At 46.4% G+C, this 18,256-nt stretch overlaps 1 protein-coding gene across 1 annotated transcript in view; it reads left to right on the forward strand.

Annotated features, from left to right (window-relative positions):
• Window positions 1-18,256, forward strand: part of BSN (bassoon presynaptic cytomatrix protein) — a 143,604-nt gene that overhangs the window by 46,000 nt on the left and 79,348 nt on the right. The window contains exons 4-5 of the mRNA XM_062585922.1: window positions 9,403-9,610; window positions 9,653-10,242. Coding sequence (XP_062441906.1) covers window positions 9,403-9,610; window positions 9,653-10,242 — 798 coding nt within the window. The remainder of the gene's footprint in view (window positions 1-9,402; window positions 9,611-9,652; window positions 10,243-18,256) is intronic.

Consider the following 18,256-nt stretch of genomic DNA (forward strand, 5'->3'; position numbering starts at 1 on the left):
CAGTTTTGAGCACCAGTGATCCTTGTTGCCTGCAAGCTTCCCCACTCCCTCCCAAGTTGCTATTTTAATTCTGCCAACGACAAAGAATAAGTTACCAGGACCCGGAGGCTCCTTGTTCCTTTGGATGTCTGTTCATGAGATGGTTCTCAGCAGAGTACAGCATCAAAAAAGGAGAAGCAATCTGCTATTTTTTTTTTATTGATTGAGGGGACTCATATATATCTAAGTAGTGCAGGATACAAAGTGGGAGGAGACCTGGAACCGTACTTACAGCATATCTATGTTCAAAACTCAAAAGGTTAAAAACTGGGGTAAGCTTTTTGTAATTCTCCCTGACCAAGCACAGAGGAAAGCATCCTCTGAGCGCACATATATGTCCAAACCCTTCATGTGTTCCCGTGGACGGGGAACAAAAGCTGTCTAAACAGGAGCTAGTGAGGCAGCAAATTGTACAAGAAACCTTCCCTAATGAAGTGGAAGGACTTGTCCCTTTGCCTTGGGCTGGGTTACTACAGGCATGCTTAGCTAGATAACAGCATGGTTTGATTGAGAGACCTGCACTCTGGAAGGAGGCTGTGTGGCACCTTGGCAGGAGCGGAAGAGCAGCACTGGATCTGGCTACGAGGTTTCCTTCCATCAGTTCATTGCACTCTGTCAGCAAGGGCAAGTATTGAAGAATTGGACTCTTGCATTTGCCAAGGATGTAGCCAGCCTGGTTTCGTTTTTAGTGGTAGAAGACCTTACTGAGGAAGAGCTAATGTAATGGCAAATTAAGGTTAGTAGCAAAGATGTTTGGCATATGATTTTTTTTTTTGGACTGTTTATTTAATTTTTGTGTCAGTGATTGTGTAATATGGGTAAAGATCATCTGAACAGCGAGGCATAGAAACTGGAGAGGCAGCTGGAGATTGTCTTTAAAATCCAGAGGGTCTACTAGTCCTTTTGTGCATTAATCATGAGTTACAGTATTCTTCGTGCTGCTGACAAGTGGGGTCTCCCCCTTCTCCGGAGAAATGCATCCTTCCCTGCAGGTGGATGTTGTGAGTATGCTTCTGATCTTACTTACGTAACTTTGAACTAGAAATATCACTACAAAGGTTGACTTGAATATCTGTTACTGGGATAAACGAGAGAGGAATCAGGCCCAACGTTTTCACTCACCTGACAAATGCTCTGCTGTCAGGCTCAGCAGGGAGATGAACCTTATAAAACCTAGGAGTAGCAGCATTGCCTCCTGACACCCTTTCCGAAAAAGAGAGAACGTTCAGTGCAGTCTCCCCTGCTGCGGCTGTCTTAGCAAATCTTCCACAGCCTTCCCGTGAAGCAGAGCAATTACTGACTGCTGCAGTTGGAAAAGGAGCCCTCTCCAGAGAGGGGCTTGCTGGATGGGCATGAGATGCAGGTGATATGTCCAGCAACCAGCAATGTGCATGCTCTGCACCTCTCTGGGAAGTTTTTTTTTTTTTTTTTTTTTTTCTTCCCTCCTGATTTTACTCACACCCAGGCAGTGATTTCCTACCACAAGAGCATGAATGGAGCATTATATTCACTCTGCCACTTTCTATTCTTCTAGATGTGGAAGAGCTGGATGGTATTTGTGGTTCCTGATCATTTTGAAAGCAGTAAGAGACACTGGGTGGAGGGAGTTGGGAGGCAAACATGCAGGATAGCCAGGATTTGCACTAGAAGCATTATGTTAGTTCAGGGGTACTAACAAGAAACAAAGATTTATATAAGGTAAAGTGGTTAAGAAGTGACTAATAGGATGAAATGGCACTGTCTTGTTCCACAACTCAATCCTCTGGACAAATGTAGAATCCCCATCTGTTGTTTGCGATGAAGATGATGAGTTTTGGGGGTTTGTTCCTCTTGCTAGCCAGCACACGTTGATTATTTTCTGGCAAGCATTAGCAGAATGATTACTGACAGTTTTATGGTTTTCCCTTCTGGGCAGAAGTACGAAGGACTAGATTTTATTTGTATTGAGATGCTTGAAGATAAAGATAAGCATCAGGTGGCCTTTTTCAGAAGTGCCTTAGAGACTAATTCTCTTGTCAATGAAGTGCCAAAATATTAAAATTAAAATACTTTTAATTGTACAGTCCCTCTGGTATGTTTGGATTCTTGTGTAACTGTGCTTTAGATTTTGACCAGGGAATTTCAGCCCACACTGCCTCCACACTCGCGTCCTCCTGTTCTCCATCTGGACCAGCCTCCCTGCATAAGGATGTTTGCGAGGAGCATAGCTGGTGTACATTTCAGTCGTGTCTTGACAGGCACTGTGAGCATGGACACACCAAAGCTCTTGAACCCTGGCCTGCTCACAGAGATACCTCAGGAGACTTCACCTCCTGATATTATCTGTACTGCTTCATGCATGTTCCTCCTCTTCCCTCCCCTCCAAATAAGACTCTTGCTGATAAACAACCCTTCCACCTTCTCCAGGATGTTTTGCAGAACTCTTATTTCTTCTGTGCACAAACTGTGCACCAGCCCTGTTGACAGGGGCATGTTTTCCTGTCATGACCTTTTTGGTGGAACTGGCCGTATGTTGTTATAGAAGTGGGCAGTAATTCTTTTTTCTTAAAAAAAAACAACAATAAAAAACTCCCCAAATCCTTCAAAACAGTGTGTCTGCCGTGGACTCCACCAGCCAATCTCAGATGGTGTGGCTTTTGCTGTTCAACTCCAGGCCATGTAAGAGGCCAAAATATTGGTCTCCAAAAGCCAACTAGAAAGAGGCAGAGGAACTCTGGGACAAGTTCTTTCTTCCAGGCTGCTGACTGTGTCCATGGGCAGCAGCCCAGGCCTTGCCTGTTCCATTGCTGTTCTCATTCCAGGGAGCCGCACTGGGCTGTCCCTACCAGCTCAAACCCCCAAACTGCTCAGAGGACAAGCTCTGGCATGTGCGTGGAAGCATGTATGTGTACTATTGTGGGAGGCACTTCTCAGGTGACTTGGTCTGGTCTAGTAAGATGTAGACACTGGTGTGCTTTATCTGGAAGAGTATTACTGTGGGAATTACGTAGACTGGCTCCTAGTTCATCCTGCTGTAGGCTGTGCTGGGTACTGCCAGCCAACTGCAAATTGTACCTTTTGCAGGAATGAGTAACATGCACTTGCCACCAAAGAAACTCAAGCCTCTCCAGATCTCCATCAATGATTTATACAGAAGGCCTGGGCCTGCTTCCATACCATAATTGTGGTCTAAAATTGTGGTCTAAGAGTGAAGGTTTTGCAGCCTTCACAAAATGCAGAATTATTCTTTAATTCTAAATTTTTACTTGAAGAAATCTTGGACTTCTCTTTATTTCTTTCTGCTTACTGCTCACTTGAAAACTTCTCTTGTTTACTGCAAAGGCTAAACTCTACACTTAGGATGGTTTTAGAGATGTATTGGATTACCCAAGTAGAACAAAGCAGACTGCACATAGCCAAGACTCTCTTGCATCTCTTGGTAACAAATCCAGAGGACTGCCTGTTTCTACATCATTTCCTAAAATAGGTGGTATTAGAGTAACTTAGAAGCTTTATAAACCCAACAAGCTGCCTCTGTTGTTTCACACTGGGGCGTTTTTAACTAGGTGGCTTCCTTGTTTTTTTTTTCTGTTTGTTTGTTTTGTTTTGTTTTTTTTCCTAGAGGAAGGAGTAAATTGTGATGTGCAGGGTTGCTTCTTGGCCCTCTGCATGCCCCTAGGCAAGCCACTGCTCTCCTGCAGCGAGCTGGCCTGCAGCGGGTCAGGAAGTGGCACGGCATGCGTGTGCCCTCCGTAGTTCTCGCTAACCAACATCAGCGTTCGCATCTGTTCTGGGCCTGTGCCTATACCCATCTGCAAATTTGTTACGGGAGTGCTGATGTGGAAGTTTCCTACCTGCCGGGATATACAAATCGCCTGTGCTTGTAATTGTGGGACTGTGTTGGCAGAGGGAGATGTATCTGGTGGCCATCACTCTGCGAGAGGCGTGGGCTGCTGACCCATCTGTAGCATTAGGGAATAGAAGGGTTTGGGGAGAGTTGGAGGAAGGTTTGGGACTTTGCAAGGCTCTGGTAGGCAGAAGCCTTAGTGTCAATCATGGCTCATGCATTGGGTGTTGTGTAGGGGGGCAGAGCGGTTCAGGTGCTGGATGTTGGGCAAGGGTCAGATTCATACCAAATGTTGACAAGGACTCAATAGTTCAAAGTTTCAAAGCTTGTAAGATCAATATGAGTATAAATTATCCTATATATGAAAAGCCTATAAGCTGTACCTCAGTATAGGCTTGCACAGAGCCTAACAGCATGTGTATAATTTTTTTTTATGGTTAGAAACATCTGCTGTTAAAAATGATGCTTAATATATTTGGCTTCCACTGCTAGTCGTTAGTTCTTTTTATGCCTTTCTCTGCCTGATTAAGAACCCTTTAGTGCCTAATATTGTTTCCTCTGAATATGATTCTATAGCATAATCAAGTCACTTCTTAATCTTCTTTTTGATAAACTAAAAAGGTCGACTTTTTTAATTATCTCATTTCAGAGATTTTCTCCATTCCTAGAATTACTTTCACAGATCCTGCCTTACATCATCTTTGGTATTTTACTAATCTTTTTAAAATGTCGATCTCAAACTGTTCATGATTCTGAAATGAATCTCTTAGTACTGGAAGACAAGGCTGAGCCATCTTCTTACTCCAGCCATCAGCTTCAGGCTCTCTGAAATCCATTTAGCACGTTCACTTTTCCTATTTTACAATGCTTTTTTTTTATTATCAGAAATTTATGCATTACTAGGTCAAAACACCTTCTGGACATTAAGCATATTGCTTCTGTGCATTGCTAATATCAAATATGAAGTCTTAGCAAAGAATGAAGTCATATTTGCTTGCTGGCACCCATTTTCCTTAAAAAATCAAGTTGGCTGACATATATGCTTGCCCTTCAGTTCTTTACTAAGTGGATCCGGTGTCATCTTTCTCTCTTAGATGTCTGGCCAGCTGTCCCATTCAGGCCATATTCTTACCTCCTTAGATAGTCAGACAAAAGACTCTTCCAGTCTTTTAAAATTTCCCCAGTTCACCAACATTGCCTAAAAATGAACATCGGTATGCAGCAGTTTCCTTAGCTCTTTTAGGTCTCTTGGATGCAGAATTATTCAGATCTGCCAAATTTTATTATCCACAGTGCTGGTAGATGTTGTCGGATATTCTCCTCAATTGCTAATAAGTTGGAGATGTTTCATCCTTGTAATGGCTATTATCTTGCTTCTTTCCAAATGTTCGATGATAATAATTACAGCGCTTTTGCCGTACCTGTCTCAAAAACGACTTTACCATCTCCATTGAGTAACAGACCTGTGTCCTTTCTAGCCTTTGTCCCTAATACGCTCAATAAATCCCTTCTCCTGCCCCAGCACTTCTCCCTGAGGGACTGTCTTTTCCTCAGCTACTTTTGTTTTCATGCATTTTATGCACTTCACAGCTTTTCATTTACATTAGTGGATATTTTTGGTGTGCTGAACTCTGTGGTAGTTGTTGATTTTGTGTTTCTAATTGTGTCCTTCCTTTTGCATAGCAGTAGCGTATGCTTTTAGCCCACTTTTGTTCTTTCTTCGGTGTGGAGTCGTTTTACTTTTAGAACCATCATATGTCTCCCAATTTTATTTGCATTTTTCAGTATTTCTCCAGTCAGATTTTGTCAGATGAAGGGGATTAGCAGGCTTTGAGAAGCAAGTCTAACACTGTTCAAAAGACTGTGTTTCAAATACACATGTAGATGTGACTACATATATTTAGTTCATATAGAGACTGTTCAAGAGAGTAGTTTTACCCCTCTCCATCCTTAGAGTCAAGCAGCAAATTTAACATTGCAAAGATGCGAGTTGGAACATGAGTTTTCAGTAATTTCAGTTTTGCTATTTTTCTGCTTATTGATGGCCGGGGAGACAGCATGTGCCCTGCTATATTCCCTATAGCTTTCTCTTCTGCTCCTCAAAATGCAAGTTCCTCAGCAATTCCTATCTAGTAACTGATACCAATTTCATGGTTTCTATCCTGCTTGAAAGCCTCCTGGGTGTTTTCGTCTTGGTCACAAAGTGCTGTTGATGCACGTGCATGTACCTGCAGGCAAGTGACCTCGCAGGCATACCTCTAAGCCACATTTATTGTGGAAAGAGAGCGAGCTTCAATTATCACGTTGTCCTCAAGTCCCTTAGTTCGGGAATATCTTGACAGGCTTATACCTGACCCGCATTTGGCTTGCGTGCTTGGCTCTTCGTGGGAAGGAAGGGAGGATTTTGCAGCCCTGTGTGGCAAGGGGCCAATTCCTGCACTGCGGAAGTGCTTTGGGAGCTGCATCCACTGCTGCCTTCAAGGGAGGTGTAGCAGGCAGCTGGACGCGTGACGTGGGGAGGGAGGGCCATAAAGCAGCAAATCTGCAATTGTGAAATGTTTATTATGCACCAGCAATAATTGTTTCTTGTTAAAACTAGCAGACAGTCAAGAGCAATTAATTGAATTCCCTTAGTATTTTATTGAGTAGTTTGGAATTGGGTAAGTTGGAAGTTTATGCGGGAGAGTAGCAAAGTAGTTTTCCTTTTCAAGAAAACAAGCTAAACCCTGTAGTGGGCTACAATAAATATGGACTGTACAAACATAAGAGCATGAAACATGTCCTTTGCCACGTATCTTGCAGTCGTGGTCCCCTCATCTGCCAGAGCGTGCTGTGGCTGTCCCCTAGCCAGTGTTTTCTTAATGGCAAAAAGATGTGTGGGGGAGAAGCTGGATACAAATAGACCAAATCGATGATCTGGGAGGAGCTCCTTTCCCAAATTTCCATCCAGCCATAGGGTCTTAAATAGCGGATAAGAAGATTATGCAGAGAGGGAAGATTTGCATTTCTTAGATACTGGAGAACTTTGCAGGGAGAGAAAACCTGAACAGAAAGGATTGGTTCTCCCTTAATCAGTGCTGATGGGGACAGTGTGCAAAGCTGACAAGATTTCAGAAGATGCTCTCCCGAAATAGGATGGTGAGAAGAAATTCCAAAGCTTGTGAACACAAAAAATAATGTGAGGAATTTTGTCCATCTTTGGTTTATGGCTCAGGATGAGCAATAGCAAGACCACAAGAAATTACAAAATCTAATAAATAGCAATAATATTAACAACCCAAATATAGATAGTTTGGAAAGGCTTGGAGAATTAATGATGTGATGCAAAATTGCTGAAGAGGAACTGAGCTGCTTCTTCCTTAGCCATGAGTGAAATAGTCAGTGACTGGTGGTGACCATGGTCTGATGCCCTTCTCAGAAGCCCTATACCAAAAACAAGCTCTGGGATATGAACTGGCAAGACTAGGCCTCCAGCATTTGTCTCTTGGCCCTGCTCCAGGGCACGTGGCAGGTTGTGGTAGGCAGTGAGCAGGGCCAGGACTTGGGAGGGAGCTCTTGGACCCATGGGAATGACCTCTGCTGTCACGGGCCCCCTCATAGGCTCCTTAACTCCATCCATAGATATTGGCCCCAGAACACTGAGAGCACTGCCAGGCCTGTATCTCCCCTCTGCTTTGCCAAATGCAGTCCTTGGTTCAAGGCCATCTTCTCAGTGGAACGGTGGCCAAGAGGGAGATGCTGGTGTGACCAACAAAGTAGGTCTGGGGCCAGCTAAAGCCTGTATGAATGATGTGGAGCCAGGGATGAAGAGCGGGATGTGATGGGCACTGCAGGATGAGTGAGCTGAGGCGTCAGCTGAAGCTCGGGAGCTCACTAGCAAAGGGACGTTCAAGGCAAATCCGCCTCAGCTCCGGCTAGCTCCGAGCCCTCTCATATCGTGGTGTCTGCCGAGAAGCCTGACTGTGTCTCTGCAGACAGCTTAGCGCGGCGCATGGTTCAATATGCAGGAACAGGTTAAATATGCTCATGACGGGGAGAGGGTGGGAAGGTGCTTGAAGATCTTACTGGAAAGTTGTAAACAAGTTGGGAAAACCAGTTGTGCAGCTCCTGTATCTCCAGCTGGCAGGACCAAAGGACCACACAGGTACCGGAGATGAGGGGCTGGGGCGTGAGAGGTGCTCGGCTGGTTAAAATCCCCAGCCTGGGAACACGGCTTTAAAGCCCTTTAAGTCTCTGGGTTTCCAGCTCGCTATTCAGGCCATCTGTGCCTGACGCAGCTCCAGTTCGGGGAACGTTCTGGTCCTTTTTGGCACTGTGTTGCTCGTCTTGGAGAAATCATCTGCAAGCAGACCTGATTATCCTGCAGACTGTGTTATATATTAATATTTGCACAGCCGTTGAGCATCGCAGGGATTCCTCCTATCAGAAGGCTCGCAGCTTTCGTACGGCCTCTTTAATTAACTTAATTCAGATATTAGCGTGTCATCGGGAATGTCTCTCAAGGGGAAAGTCTTTCATTTATCGCTGCTTAGCCAGGGAGCTTTATATTTTTCATTCATTGTTTAAAGAGTGAAAAATTAACCTTTTTCTCTCTCAAGCCAGCATTTTGCCTGCCCAGCAAACATCACCAAAGGAAAAGCTGCTCTCTGCTTTTCCATAAGGATTGCAGTGCTAAGTGACTTCATGCTCTTTAGACTGGAGGGTGGGAAAACTTGATTATCATACAGATTCCAGCATTTGTAGCCTGTGGCTCTTGCAGTACTGCCAGCCGGCATCTGCATCGCAGGTAGCCTTAATGATTTGAGCTTTACTGAAGCTGACTCAAGGAGGCAAAGCCGTCTGCGTTAGCCCCTGGGAAGTCTCAGGCATGTTAGAGTAGATTTCTCCCCGCGGGAGGTATCTGGCAGTGGCGGGCTGGGGTCTCATTGCAGTTGTACCTGCATGTCGTAGCAGCGTAACCTGGAGGATGGCTTTGCTGTGCTCCTCTTGCTCAGCTTGTGCTCCTCTCCAGATGGCCCTGCGTGGGCTGATGCAGCCTGGTATGAATAGCCTGGCCGGTTTTTGTGCTTTTAGCTCTGATTTCTGGTTGCCTTGCTCAGAGCTGACAGGGTGTTACAGGGTCCGGCAGCGAGAAAGAGAGAGTGGTTGAAGGGAGTCCGTGCTCCCCTTGCTCTCCCTCTGTCATTAGCTTTTCTGCTTCTCTCTAAGGCCTGAGGTTTGCGGGGGTGGGGAGTCCCTTACCAGGAGAAAGAGCGATTTTTCAGGACCTTCCTCCTCCAGGTTCTATCGTGGGGTGAAATCCCTTGAGGATAGGGCTTAGTGCCCCACAGAAATAAACTGGGAGAGCGGAGTGTTAATGGTGGCAGGAACAAGCACCCAATCCTACCGGAGCCCCCAGAAGGGTTGCTGTCAACATTGCTAAATCGCTAGTAGTGCAGTGGTACTGGGAGAAACTGTGTGCTTGAGTTGCCACGGGCCATGCCATGGTTGTTGTCTGCCCATCACTCACTGCTTGCTGTCTACTTTTTGTCTCGCAGGTGAAAGAATGGTTGTGTTTGAACTGCCAGATGCAGAGAGCATTGGGGATGGATATGACCACGGCTCCTCGCTCCAAAAGCCAGCAGCAGCTACATTCTCCTTCACTGTCTCCATCCCACTCCCCCGCCAAACAAGCCCAGCCTCAGCCCCAGGTCACGGCGGGCCAGGAAAAGCCCCCTGGAACTATGCAGCCAAGCGCCAGGCAAGGCACCGGTGTCCTGCAGCCAGAGCCCCCCAAACCCCACCCAGCTACACCGCAGAGGGAACAACACAGCCAAGGCCAGCCAAAACCTGCTGCTCCTCAGGAAGTGGTGAGGTCTTCCCCTCAGCATCAACAAGCAAAGCCTTCTTCTGACCAGAGAAAGACTGTGGGAGACTCCCCAGCAAAACCTGCAGCTCCAACCCCCAGTGCTGGTGCACAAGAACAACCCCAGGAGGGTCTCACGGGGAAGCTCTTTGGCTTTGGAGCTTCTCTCTTGACCCAGGCAAGCACACTTATGTCTGTCCAGCCAGAGGCCCCCCCTCCAAGTCAGCAGTCTTCTGGCAAAGTGCCTCCAAAAATTGTCTTCAGTGATGCCAGCAAAGAAGCTGGTCTTAAAGCCCCAGGTGCTTCACCTGGGACACAGGGTAGGGCTGGGACTGCACCAGCTGCAAAGCAAGGAAAGCCGGAGCAAGTTGTCAAGCCAAAGGAAGTGCCGAAAGAAAGGGTCTTGTGCCCCCTCTGTAAAGCAGAGCTCAATGTGGGCTCCAGTGAACCCTCCAACTACAATACCTGCACGACCTGTAGGCAGCAGGTTTGCAACATGTGTGGCTTCAACCCAACACCTCATCTGGTGGAGGTAAGGGGGCTTGCGTGCGGGGCAGGAATCTTTTGGTGTGATACAAATTGTTGCTGTTATCACTAAATTCGGGCGTGAATGGTGCATTTTCCTTGAAAGTTTTAAAAAGCCTTTAACAGCTTGTCAAAGCCAAGCGCCTTCCAAAGGGAAGCCCCAGTTAGGGGCAAGCTCTGCTTGGATTGGAAACAAGCCCTTGTTTTTGCACAAGGGCTTATGCAAAAAGGCTGAAATACCTGGTCAGATCTCATCAGAGTGACTGGGTGATGGATGGACTGTACTGCAGGACGGACTTTGGCTTTGATTCTAGCTGGAACTTGGTGCAGCGTGCGATGGAGAAGATTTTGGAGAGCACTTGTGTAACTCACTGTTCACGACTCATCTCAAACTGAAAGTGCACTTAGTGTCTTAACCGGGACTAAGGAAGTGTGTGCGTGATGTCTGGTGGCAAATCAGCGTTACTCTGTGCACGGTCACAATCCATGTTTTCCACAAAGCTCTGCACTGCTGTGGCTTGTAGAGGCCGTGAGCAGGTCGTGCTTGGCGATTTCATCCTATGGAGGTCAGGCTTTCTGTGCTTGACTGAGGTGGTTATATGATATGATTGAAAGCTGAACTTCAGGAAGCTGGCCACACTGGATTAGATGAGTATGTTAGATTAGACTTAAAAGGGGACTATTACACCCTTCTATGTTACGTTTTTAAATTCAATTAATTATTTTTTAAGATTCTGAAGACTTTTAATGAAAGCATATTGAAAATCTCTCTTAGCTATAAGCAAGTTAGCTTATCTATAAAACATAATATGTGTCAGATGTAGCTTTATTATTCTGAGACCACTGACATAAAACTAGCAACTTAGAGTTGAGCTGATGCTTAGCACACACCAGTGCAGCTCTAGGCTGCTGCAGAGCTGCTCCTGCAGCTGCTTTCTGGAAAACTGGGATGTTAGTTAACCAGAGCTCTGCCTCTCTTTTTCCAGATCCTATAAGCCAAAGAAGAGGTTGCAAGGCCTGTACTTAGGAGATGTCTCAGTTTTCTCTGGCTGTTGCTCCAGAAAGTAGCATGTGGGATTCTTGAGATGGTCTCTCCCCATTTCTTCATTAATAGGGGGTCGGGACTCTATCATGGGTAGTGCTGCTATGCTTGTGCTGATGGTGGTCGTAAGAGGAGGGAAAACATAGAAAGACGAATGTACAGAAAGTGAAATGGTTTCAGAGGACAGTAAGTGAAAGGGTTAGTGAATGAGAAATGTAGAAATAAGGGACACTCAGCAGAACATACCCAGCAATACCTACTGCTCCCCAGAGGTGTCCAAGGAGCTAATGGACAGCATGAGGAAACAGAAACAGGCCTCACCGTTGCCAGACTCCCCCCTGTCAAGTGTCCTTCTCTTGGTGCTGTACTCCATGTACAGCTTGGCCAGGGCCCAGAGGATGTTTGCAAAGGATGTCCTGCAGCTTGGTGTGGCTTCGGAAAGTGAGGGTGCAAGGAAAATGATTTGGGGCAAAAACGTAGCCAGGATGTCAACAAGACAATTTAATATCAGCAGGTACATGCTGGCCAGTTGGATTTCCCTGCCCTCTGTGGATGGCAGGATCGGGGCAGATAAATAGGTTGGGTGGAGTATGGATGTGTAGATATCCATGGTGCAGTCGGGATATGAACCGAGCGGGTGTTGTGCAGGCTGCTGAGGTGGAGTGCAAGGAAAGGAAAGGGGCTGGGTAGGGCTGAGGTACGCCCAGTACCATCTACCACAGTTCAGGAGGTCTCTGATATTTTGTGATGCCCACTAGGATCATCTTCCAAAGCACCAAAGAAGTCACTTTAGCCACTCCTAGCTAGCTACACCTAGAGATGAGGGTTGTGCGACTGAGACTTAGCTGGGACATCCTCCTTGCCCTACTCTCCCTTGGTTAGCTAGGGGGGAAGATCTTCTAGTTCTTGGAGACCTTGGTTTTTACTGGCCAGTGGAGACACTGAAGGGCAGCCGCTTGGGCTGGTGGCAAGGAGTTGTCCTTGGAGGAAGCAGAGCGAAGAGGATGCCAGCATGTTTCATGCTGGACTGCACCTTACATCAGTCTCTGCTCGGCCTGGGAATGGGTGATACATACCTGGGTATGGGTGCAAACCAGGCCTTACCCCGCTCCTCCACAGGTGATTCAAGACCCTAATGGAGACCTTTGTCGGAGGACACCCAGGGCTTTCTTCTGGAAGTGCTGCATCTTGTAGCCACTAAGACATAAAACTGATACCATCAGCACATGGAAAAGTTAATGGGAACTTTAAATGACTAGAAGTAGGATTGCTAATGTTGGCTCTGTTCCACCATGAATAATTACATTTTGTGTCCATAACTCTTCCCTGCAGTTTCAATTACACCTAATAATTTTCTTCACTTCCTGAAGCTGTTGGATTGTGCTGCTGTTTACTGTCACATTCAATGCAGAGGAGTGCTGCTCTTTCTGAGCAGGTATGAAGTGTGTGCAGAGAGGTGTAAAACTGTTGCTATTTATATTTCTGTGCTCGTCAGATGGCCGTGTCCTTTTACGTAATTCCATTTTCGATTGAAACGTTCCGCTCATTGTTCCCACCAACAGTCATTTTATTCTGAAAAGTTGAATCTCAGAAAGGTTTGTGCTGTGAGAGTCTGAAAAAAACAGCAATCTTCCCAGCACAAAATGACTGTTTTCATAATAGAACTACATAGAAAGTGCCTGTATTTGGGATGTTGAAATGTAACCTCCAGCTGTACTTCTCAATGGAAACAAGTTGAAAATTATTTACCAGTGAGCGCAGTATGTTTTTAATAACCATTCCGTGTGCAGAATTCACCCATGAGCGGAAAACTTAGGTACCACTTAAGTACTGTTTCTTTCCTATCCTGAGTATTTTGGTGAGAAAATGAGATATCCAGGCTTTATTTAGTCGCTTGAGTAGGGCAGAAACCCGTGTAGCTGTATCCTTGGGAAACGACGCTTTTCCAAGTTCGAGAAAATTCTTGAGTTGGTGAAAGGACTTTACCATTCTCCCCTTGACACCTGGCACAGAGAATTAATTTAGTTTAGGACCGAGTGTCGTGTTGTTTCTCGTAGTATCATGCCCTCTGCAATGACTGAGAGGCAGGTCACTTCTCTGCAGTGTTCGTCTACGGAGTCAGTAGCCAAGAACATAGGATTAAATTCCGAATTTTGAAAATTGAATTCTGACTTAGGCTCCTTCAGTTCTTGAGTAACCATTTTCAGACATCCTTGGCAAACTCATCCTCGTGAGTATATCAGTTTTAGGGCTTCATGCTGCTGCTCATCAGTGCAGTAGCCACATGCCTTCACATAAATTTAAGACCCACAACAAGGTCCCTCCTGGATTTTGTGATGTCTTGGGTGTTTTTTTTCCCTTATATAGGATCTATTCCTGCTTAGAATAGATGGATTGATTTATGGGAAGTTTTTAAAGAGTTTAGGAATAAATGCAATACTTGAACTGAATGTTCCTGACAAAAACTTTCTGAGAAAAAGGAAACGTTGTAATATTTTATAATACAGTTAGGCTTTAGGTTTGCTTGATCTTTTTCAAAAATTTCTCTATGATCTGATGGACCATAAGTAGAAGTATTTTGGCTACAGCTCACATGAGCTTTGTCCCAAGCTCTGAGATTCACATATAAACATCAGAATTCACTCTTTGTTGTAGCAGGGCCTGATCCATTAATTGCTTTATTAGGACCTTGAGTGTAAAAGGCCTTTGCAAGTTGAGTGAAAGCTGAGGAGATTTGAGCACAGGTCTGATACATTCACAGGAGCCTGAGTTGTGGGTGAGACTGGCAAATACGTTGTGTACGTCTGGAGCTTGTGCAAATTCTTCACCCTTGACTTCAAATAGTGTGAGTCACAGTAAACCTTGGGAGAGGAGGAAAGCGCATGGACCACAGTGACCTGGTTTTCATTCAGAGGAAGGACGAAGTTGTGCTGCAAAACAATGGTAAAAGAATATAAATTTTTTCCCAAATGCTACATCATTGCTGTTTCAGCAAGTAGTCAAGGCTTTGTGTCACTGTATTGGGGATGAGCTGCATGTGATTATAGTTTCAAGGCAAAAACATTTAATTGTACAGGTAAAAAAAAAAAAAAAAGTAATGTTTCTGTTCTGATACAGGACAAGTATTTTGACTATATAGATTGTCTTCACTGCCAGAGATGCACTAATTAACTTCCACTGAGGGAGGCTGATACTGATGCAGACTGTTACAGCTTAGTGGAAAACATAAATTCTGACACTCATACTGCTTGCAGGTGCTGGATGACATATCTGTACTCTTGTTGACCCCCAGACGTAAGCTGGGATATGAAGAAATTGAAGAAATGAGTCCCAGAAAAGAACAAAGTATGCAGGAGAGAATATATTAGCAATATAGATACCAGACTTAGTATCAGTGGAGGCATCTACATTGCTGTTGAGTGCCCTCCTTTCCGAAAAGCTTGGAGGCCAAATAACTACCTGTCTGCAATGCTTCCCCCAGAGCACCATCAGGACCAGCCCAGGGGTGTCTTGCTGCAGATCCCACAGGGACAACCTCCTGCCCAAGGTACTGCAGGGTGTGCCCAGAGGTGTCAGCATACCCTGCAGTGCCATGGCCTGCTGGTTTTGGCAGTAGCCTGCTGTTCCTGCTGCCTGTAAGGTGACTGATGAGGAGGAAGTGCTGACAGCACTCCTTCCCTGTAAGGACCTCTAGTCCTTGTTAGTGTCATGCGTAATGCCCAGGACAAATGGTATCCTGATACACATTAATCTTAATGCTTTAACAAGGGCTGACTTCAAAATTCATCCCAGCTGTTGCAGAATAGTCACTACAAGTAGCTAAGATGAACCTCGCAATGGGTGTATGGCCAGAGAGGATCTTTGGGAAGAAGGAAGGAGACTGCAAAGGAGCAGTGTGATTAGAGAGACACTGAGATGAGGAGTGTTAGGGGAAGAGAGGGTGGAGGGCCAAGAGCATCAGAGCAGAAGAGGGCTCTGGGTAATAGGATGTGGGCAGTGGACAAGCTGCTAGGGTGACCCTGGAATGAAGGAGGGATGGCTGTGGCAAGCAGGGTGCTGGTGCACTGGGATGGCAGCCAGGCATGAGTCCTGGGGCTACACTTACTGTGGAAGGAGGCCAGGAAGATGGCCTAACCTGGTCCAGCCCCCGTTATCCCTCTTTCTCAGCAAGTGGCAAGGGAGTTGGGGAAAAGAATGAGTCACCAAACTGTGCTCCGATGCTGTTCGCCTTGCCAGGGAGGTTGCATCCCTGCGGGGAGGCACTGCAGTGCGGTACCAAGTACCGCAGGCAGATTGCTTCAGCTCAGGCTAACTAGCCTTACACGATAGTTTCTGAGCACTCCCACTCCACTCCACTGCAAAGCAATTGGCGGTCTATAGCACAAATAGCCAGAAAGAATTGCTCCTAATTTTGTATTGCAGGTCATCCTTAAAAGAGGGTCCCCCTGTAACAGAGGCTTGCTCTGCAGAAAGATGGGGGGAGACTTTGGCCTCTCTCTGCAGACCAGCTGTGCTGAGAGGCTTTGGACTAAGCTGCAGCTGAGTTGTGTTGGTTCCGGTGGGCTAATGGCAGTGGAAAATGAGGAAAAATTATTCTAGTACTGATATCAGCAAATACTAACAGCTGAAAACAAGCTAGTCCTCTTGGAGGAGCTGAGCTAGGCTAGATGTGCTAGTCTGCTGATGGAGATGAGACTATTGTTAAATGATGATAAAAGCAGGACCCCTGCCACATGTTGATCACAGAATCACAGAATGCTTGAGGTTGGAAGGGACCTCTGGAGATCATCTTGTCCAAACCCTTGCTCAAGCATGGTTACCTAGAGCACATTGCATAGGATCACATCCAGGAGGGTTTTGAATATCTCCAGAAAAGGAGACTCCACAACCTCTGTGGGCAGCCTGGTCCTTGCTCTGTCGCTCTCACAGTAAAGTAGTTTTGCCTCATGTTTAGACTGAACTTCCTGTGTTTCAGTTTGTGCCTGTTGCCTCTAGTCCTGTCACTGGGCACCACTGAAAAATCCTGGCCCCATCCTCTTCACAGCTTCCCTTCAGATATTTGTGTACAAGGATAAGATCTCTCAGTCTCCTCTTCTCCAGGCTGAACAGGCCCATCTTTCGCAGCCTTTCCTTATAGGAGAGATGTTCTGATCTGCTAATTATCTTCATAGCCCTACACTGGACTCCCTCCAGGAGTTCCCTATCTCTCTTGTACTGGGGAGCCTGGAATTGGACACAGTACTCCAGGTGTGGCCTCACCTGGAGTGAGGGGCAGGATCACCTCCCTCAGCCTGCTGGCAACACTCTTCCTAATGCACCCCAGATATCATCGGTTTTCTTGGCCACAGGGGCACATGACTGGCTCATGGTTATCTTGTCCACCAGGATTCCCAGGTCCTCTGCAGTGCTCCTTTCCAGCAGGTCAGCCCCCAGTCTGTATTGGTGCGTGGGGTTATTTCTCCCTATATGCAGGACCCTGCACTTGCTTTTATTGAGCTTCATGACATTTCTCTCCGCCCATCTCTCCAGCCTGTCCAGGTCTCTCTGAATGGCAGCACAGCCCTCAGGTGTATCAGCCACTCCTCCTAGTTTTGTATCATCGGCAAACTTGCACTCTGTCCCTTCGTCCAGGTCATTGATGAATAAGTTGAGCAGGACTGAACCCAGTACCGACCCTTGGGGACACCTCTAGCTGCAGGCTTCTAACTAGATTCTGCACCATTGATCACAATCCTCTGAGCTCTGCCATTCAGCTAGTTCTCAGTCCACCTCACTGTCCACTCATCTAGCCCACACTTCCTGAGCTTACGTATGGGGATGTTTTGGGAGACAGTGTCAAAAGCCTTGCTGAAATCAAGGGAGACAACATCCACTGCTCTCGCCTCATCTACCCAGCTAGTCGATGCATCACGGAAGGCTAGCAGATTGGTTAGGCATGATTTCCACTTGCTGAATCCCTGCTGACTACTACTGATCACCTTCTTTTCCCCCTCGTGCTTAGAATCTAGGAGATGTTGCCATATGACAATCGTTACAAAACACAGGGAAGAAAATTCAAAGTGAAATTCAGAAAGTGGTCTGCGCCCGTGTAGGTACAAGAAGATAGGAATTGGATATGACAAATAGGGTCCTGCCCAGAGGCAACACTGCAGTGCAGCTCAGAGGGCAGCTCTAGAGTCTACCTACTGCTGTCATGACCACTCAGCAATGATTGGCAGAATATGAGACAGAAAGCCTCCTGCAGGTGTTAATGAATTTGGAGTAGTTCTTAAATACCTTTCCTGATGATAGCTGTCAGCAGTTCAGCAAGACTAACACCTTTTCCTGAACTAATAGTGCTTCTCATTGCTGTTTGAGCTTGCAGGCTGCCCCTTATTAGGAGGCAATGTCCAAGAGCACCTGCCAAAGCCTCTGAGCCCAACCAACGGGTTGTGGTTCAGCTATCTCTGTGGCTGCCTGTCCTATGCTGGGAACGAAGGCCCTTCACAGCAGCGGTGCCTTGCTCTAGTTGCTTGTGTTGATTAATAGAGTAGGAGTTAAAGCGCCTCTGGACTGCCTCCCACCGTAATGCCTCCTTGGGGGAACCTGCTGCTAGAAAACCTTGTTCACCTCTGGTTCTTGTTCCCTTTTTGAGTTGTCTGGGAGCTCTCCTGGAGCCGGAGACATTTGTGGGGCTTGGATGGCCCCTGGGTGCCTCCTTTGGATGCAGGAAAGGAGGACGGCATCCAGCAACATCCCCCTTTGCTTGTGGGAGCCCCTTGTGCTCCAATCCCTGCCAGGAGCAGGAGTCTTCTAGAAACAGAGTATTAGGTGAATGGGGGGCAGGAAAGGCTTTTGCCTCTCTCTGCAGTCCCCTAAAACTTCTGATCTCCCTTGAAAGATTGATATTATTTACTGGTGATATTCTCATATCCATCCCACTCCTGATCTAAAGATGGAATTGGGGACTCTGGGTCTCTGCCTTCCCCTCCCACTTCCC

This window comes from Rhea pennata, chromosome 12, assembly GCF_028389875.1.
Source record: "Rhea pennata isolate bPtePen1 chromosome 12, bPtePen1.pri, whole genome shotgun sequence".
Classification (NCBI taxonomy): Eukaryota; Metazoa; Chordata; class Aves; order Rheiformes; family Rheidae; genus Rhea; species Rhea pennata.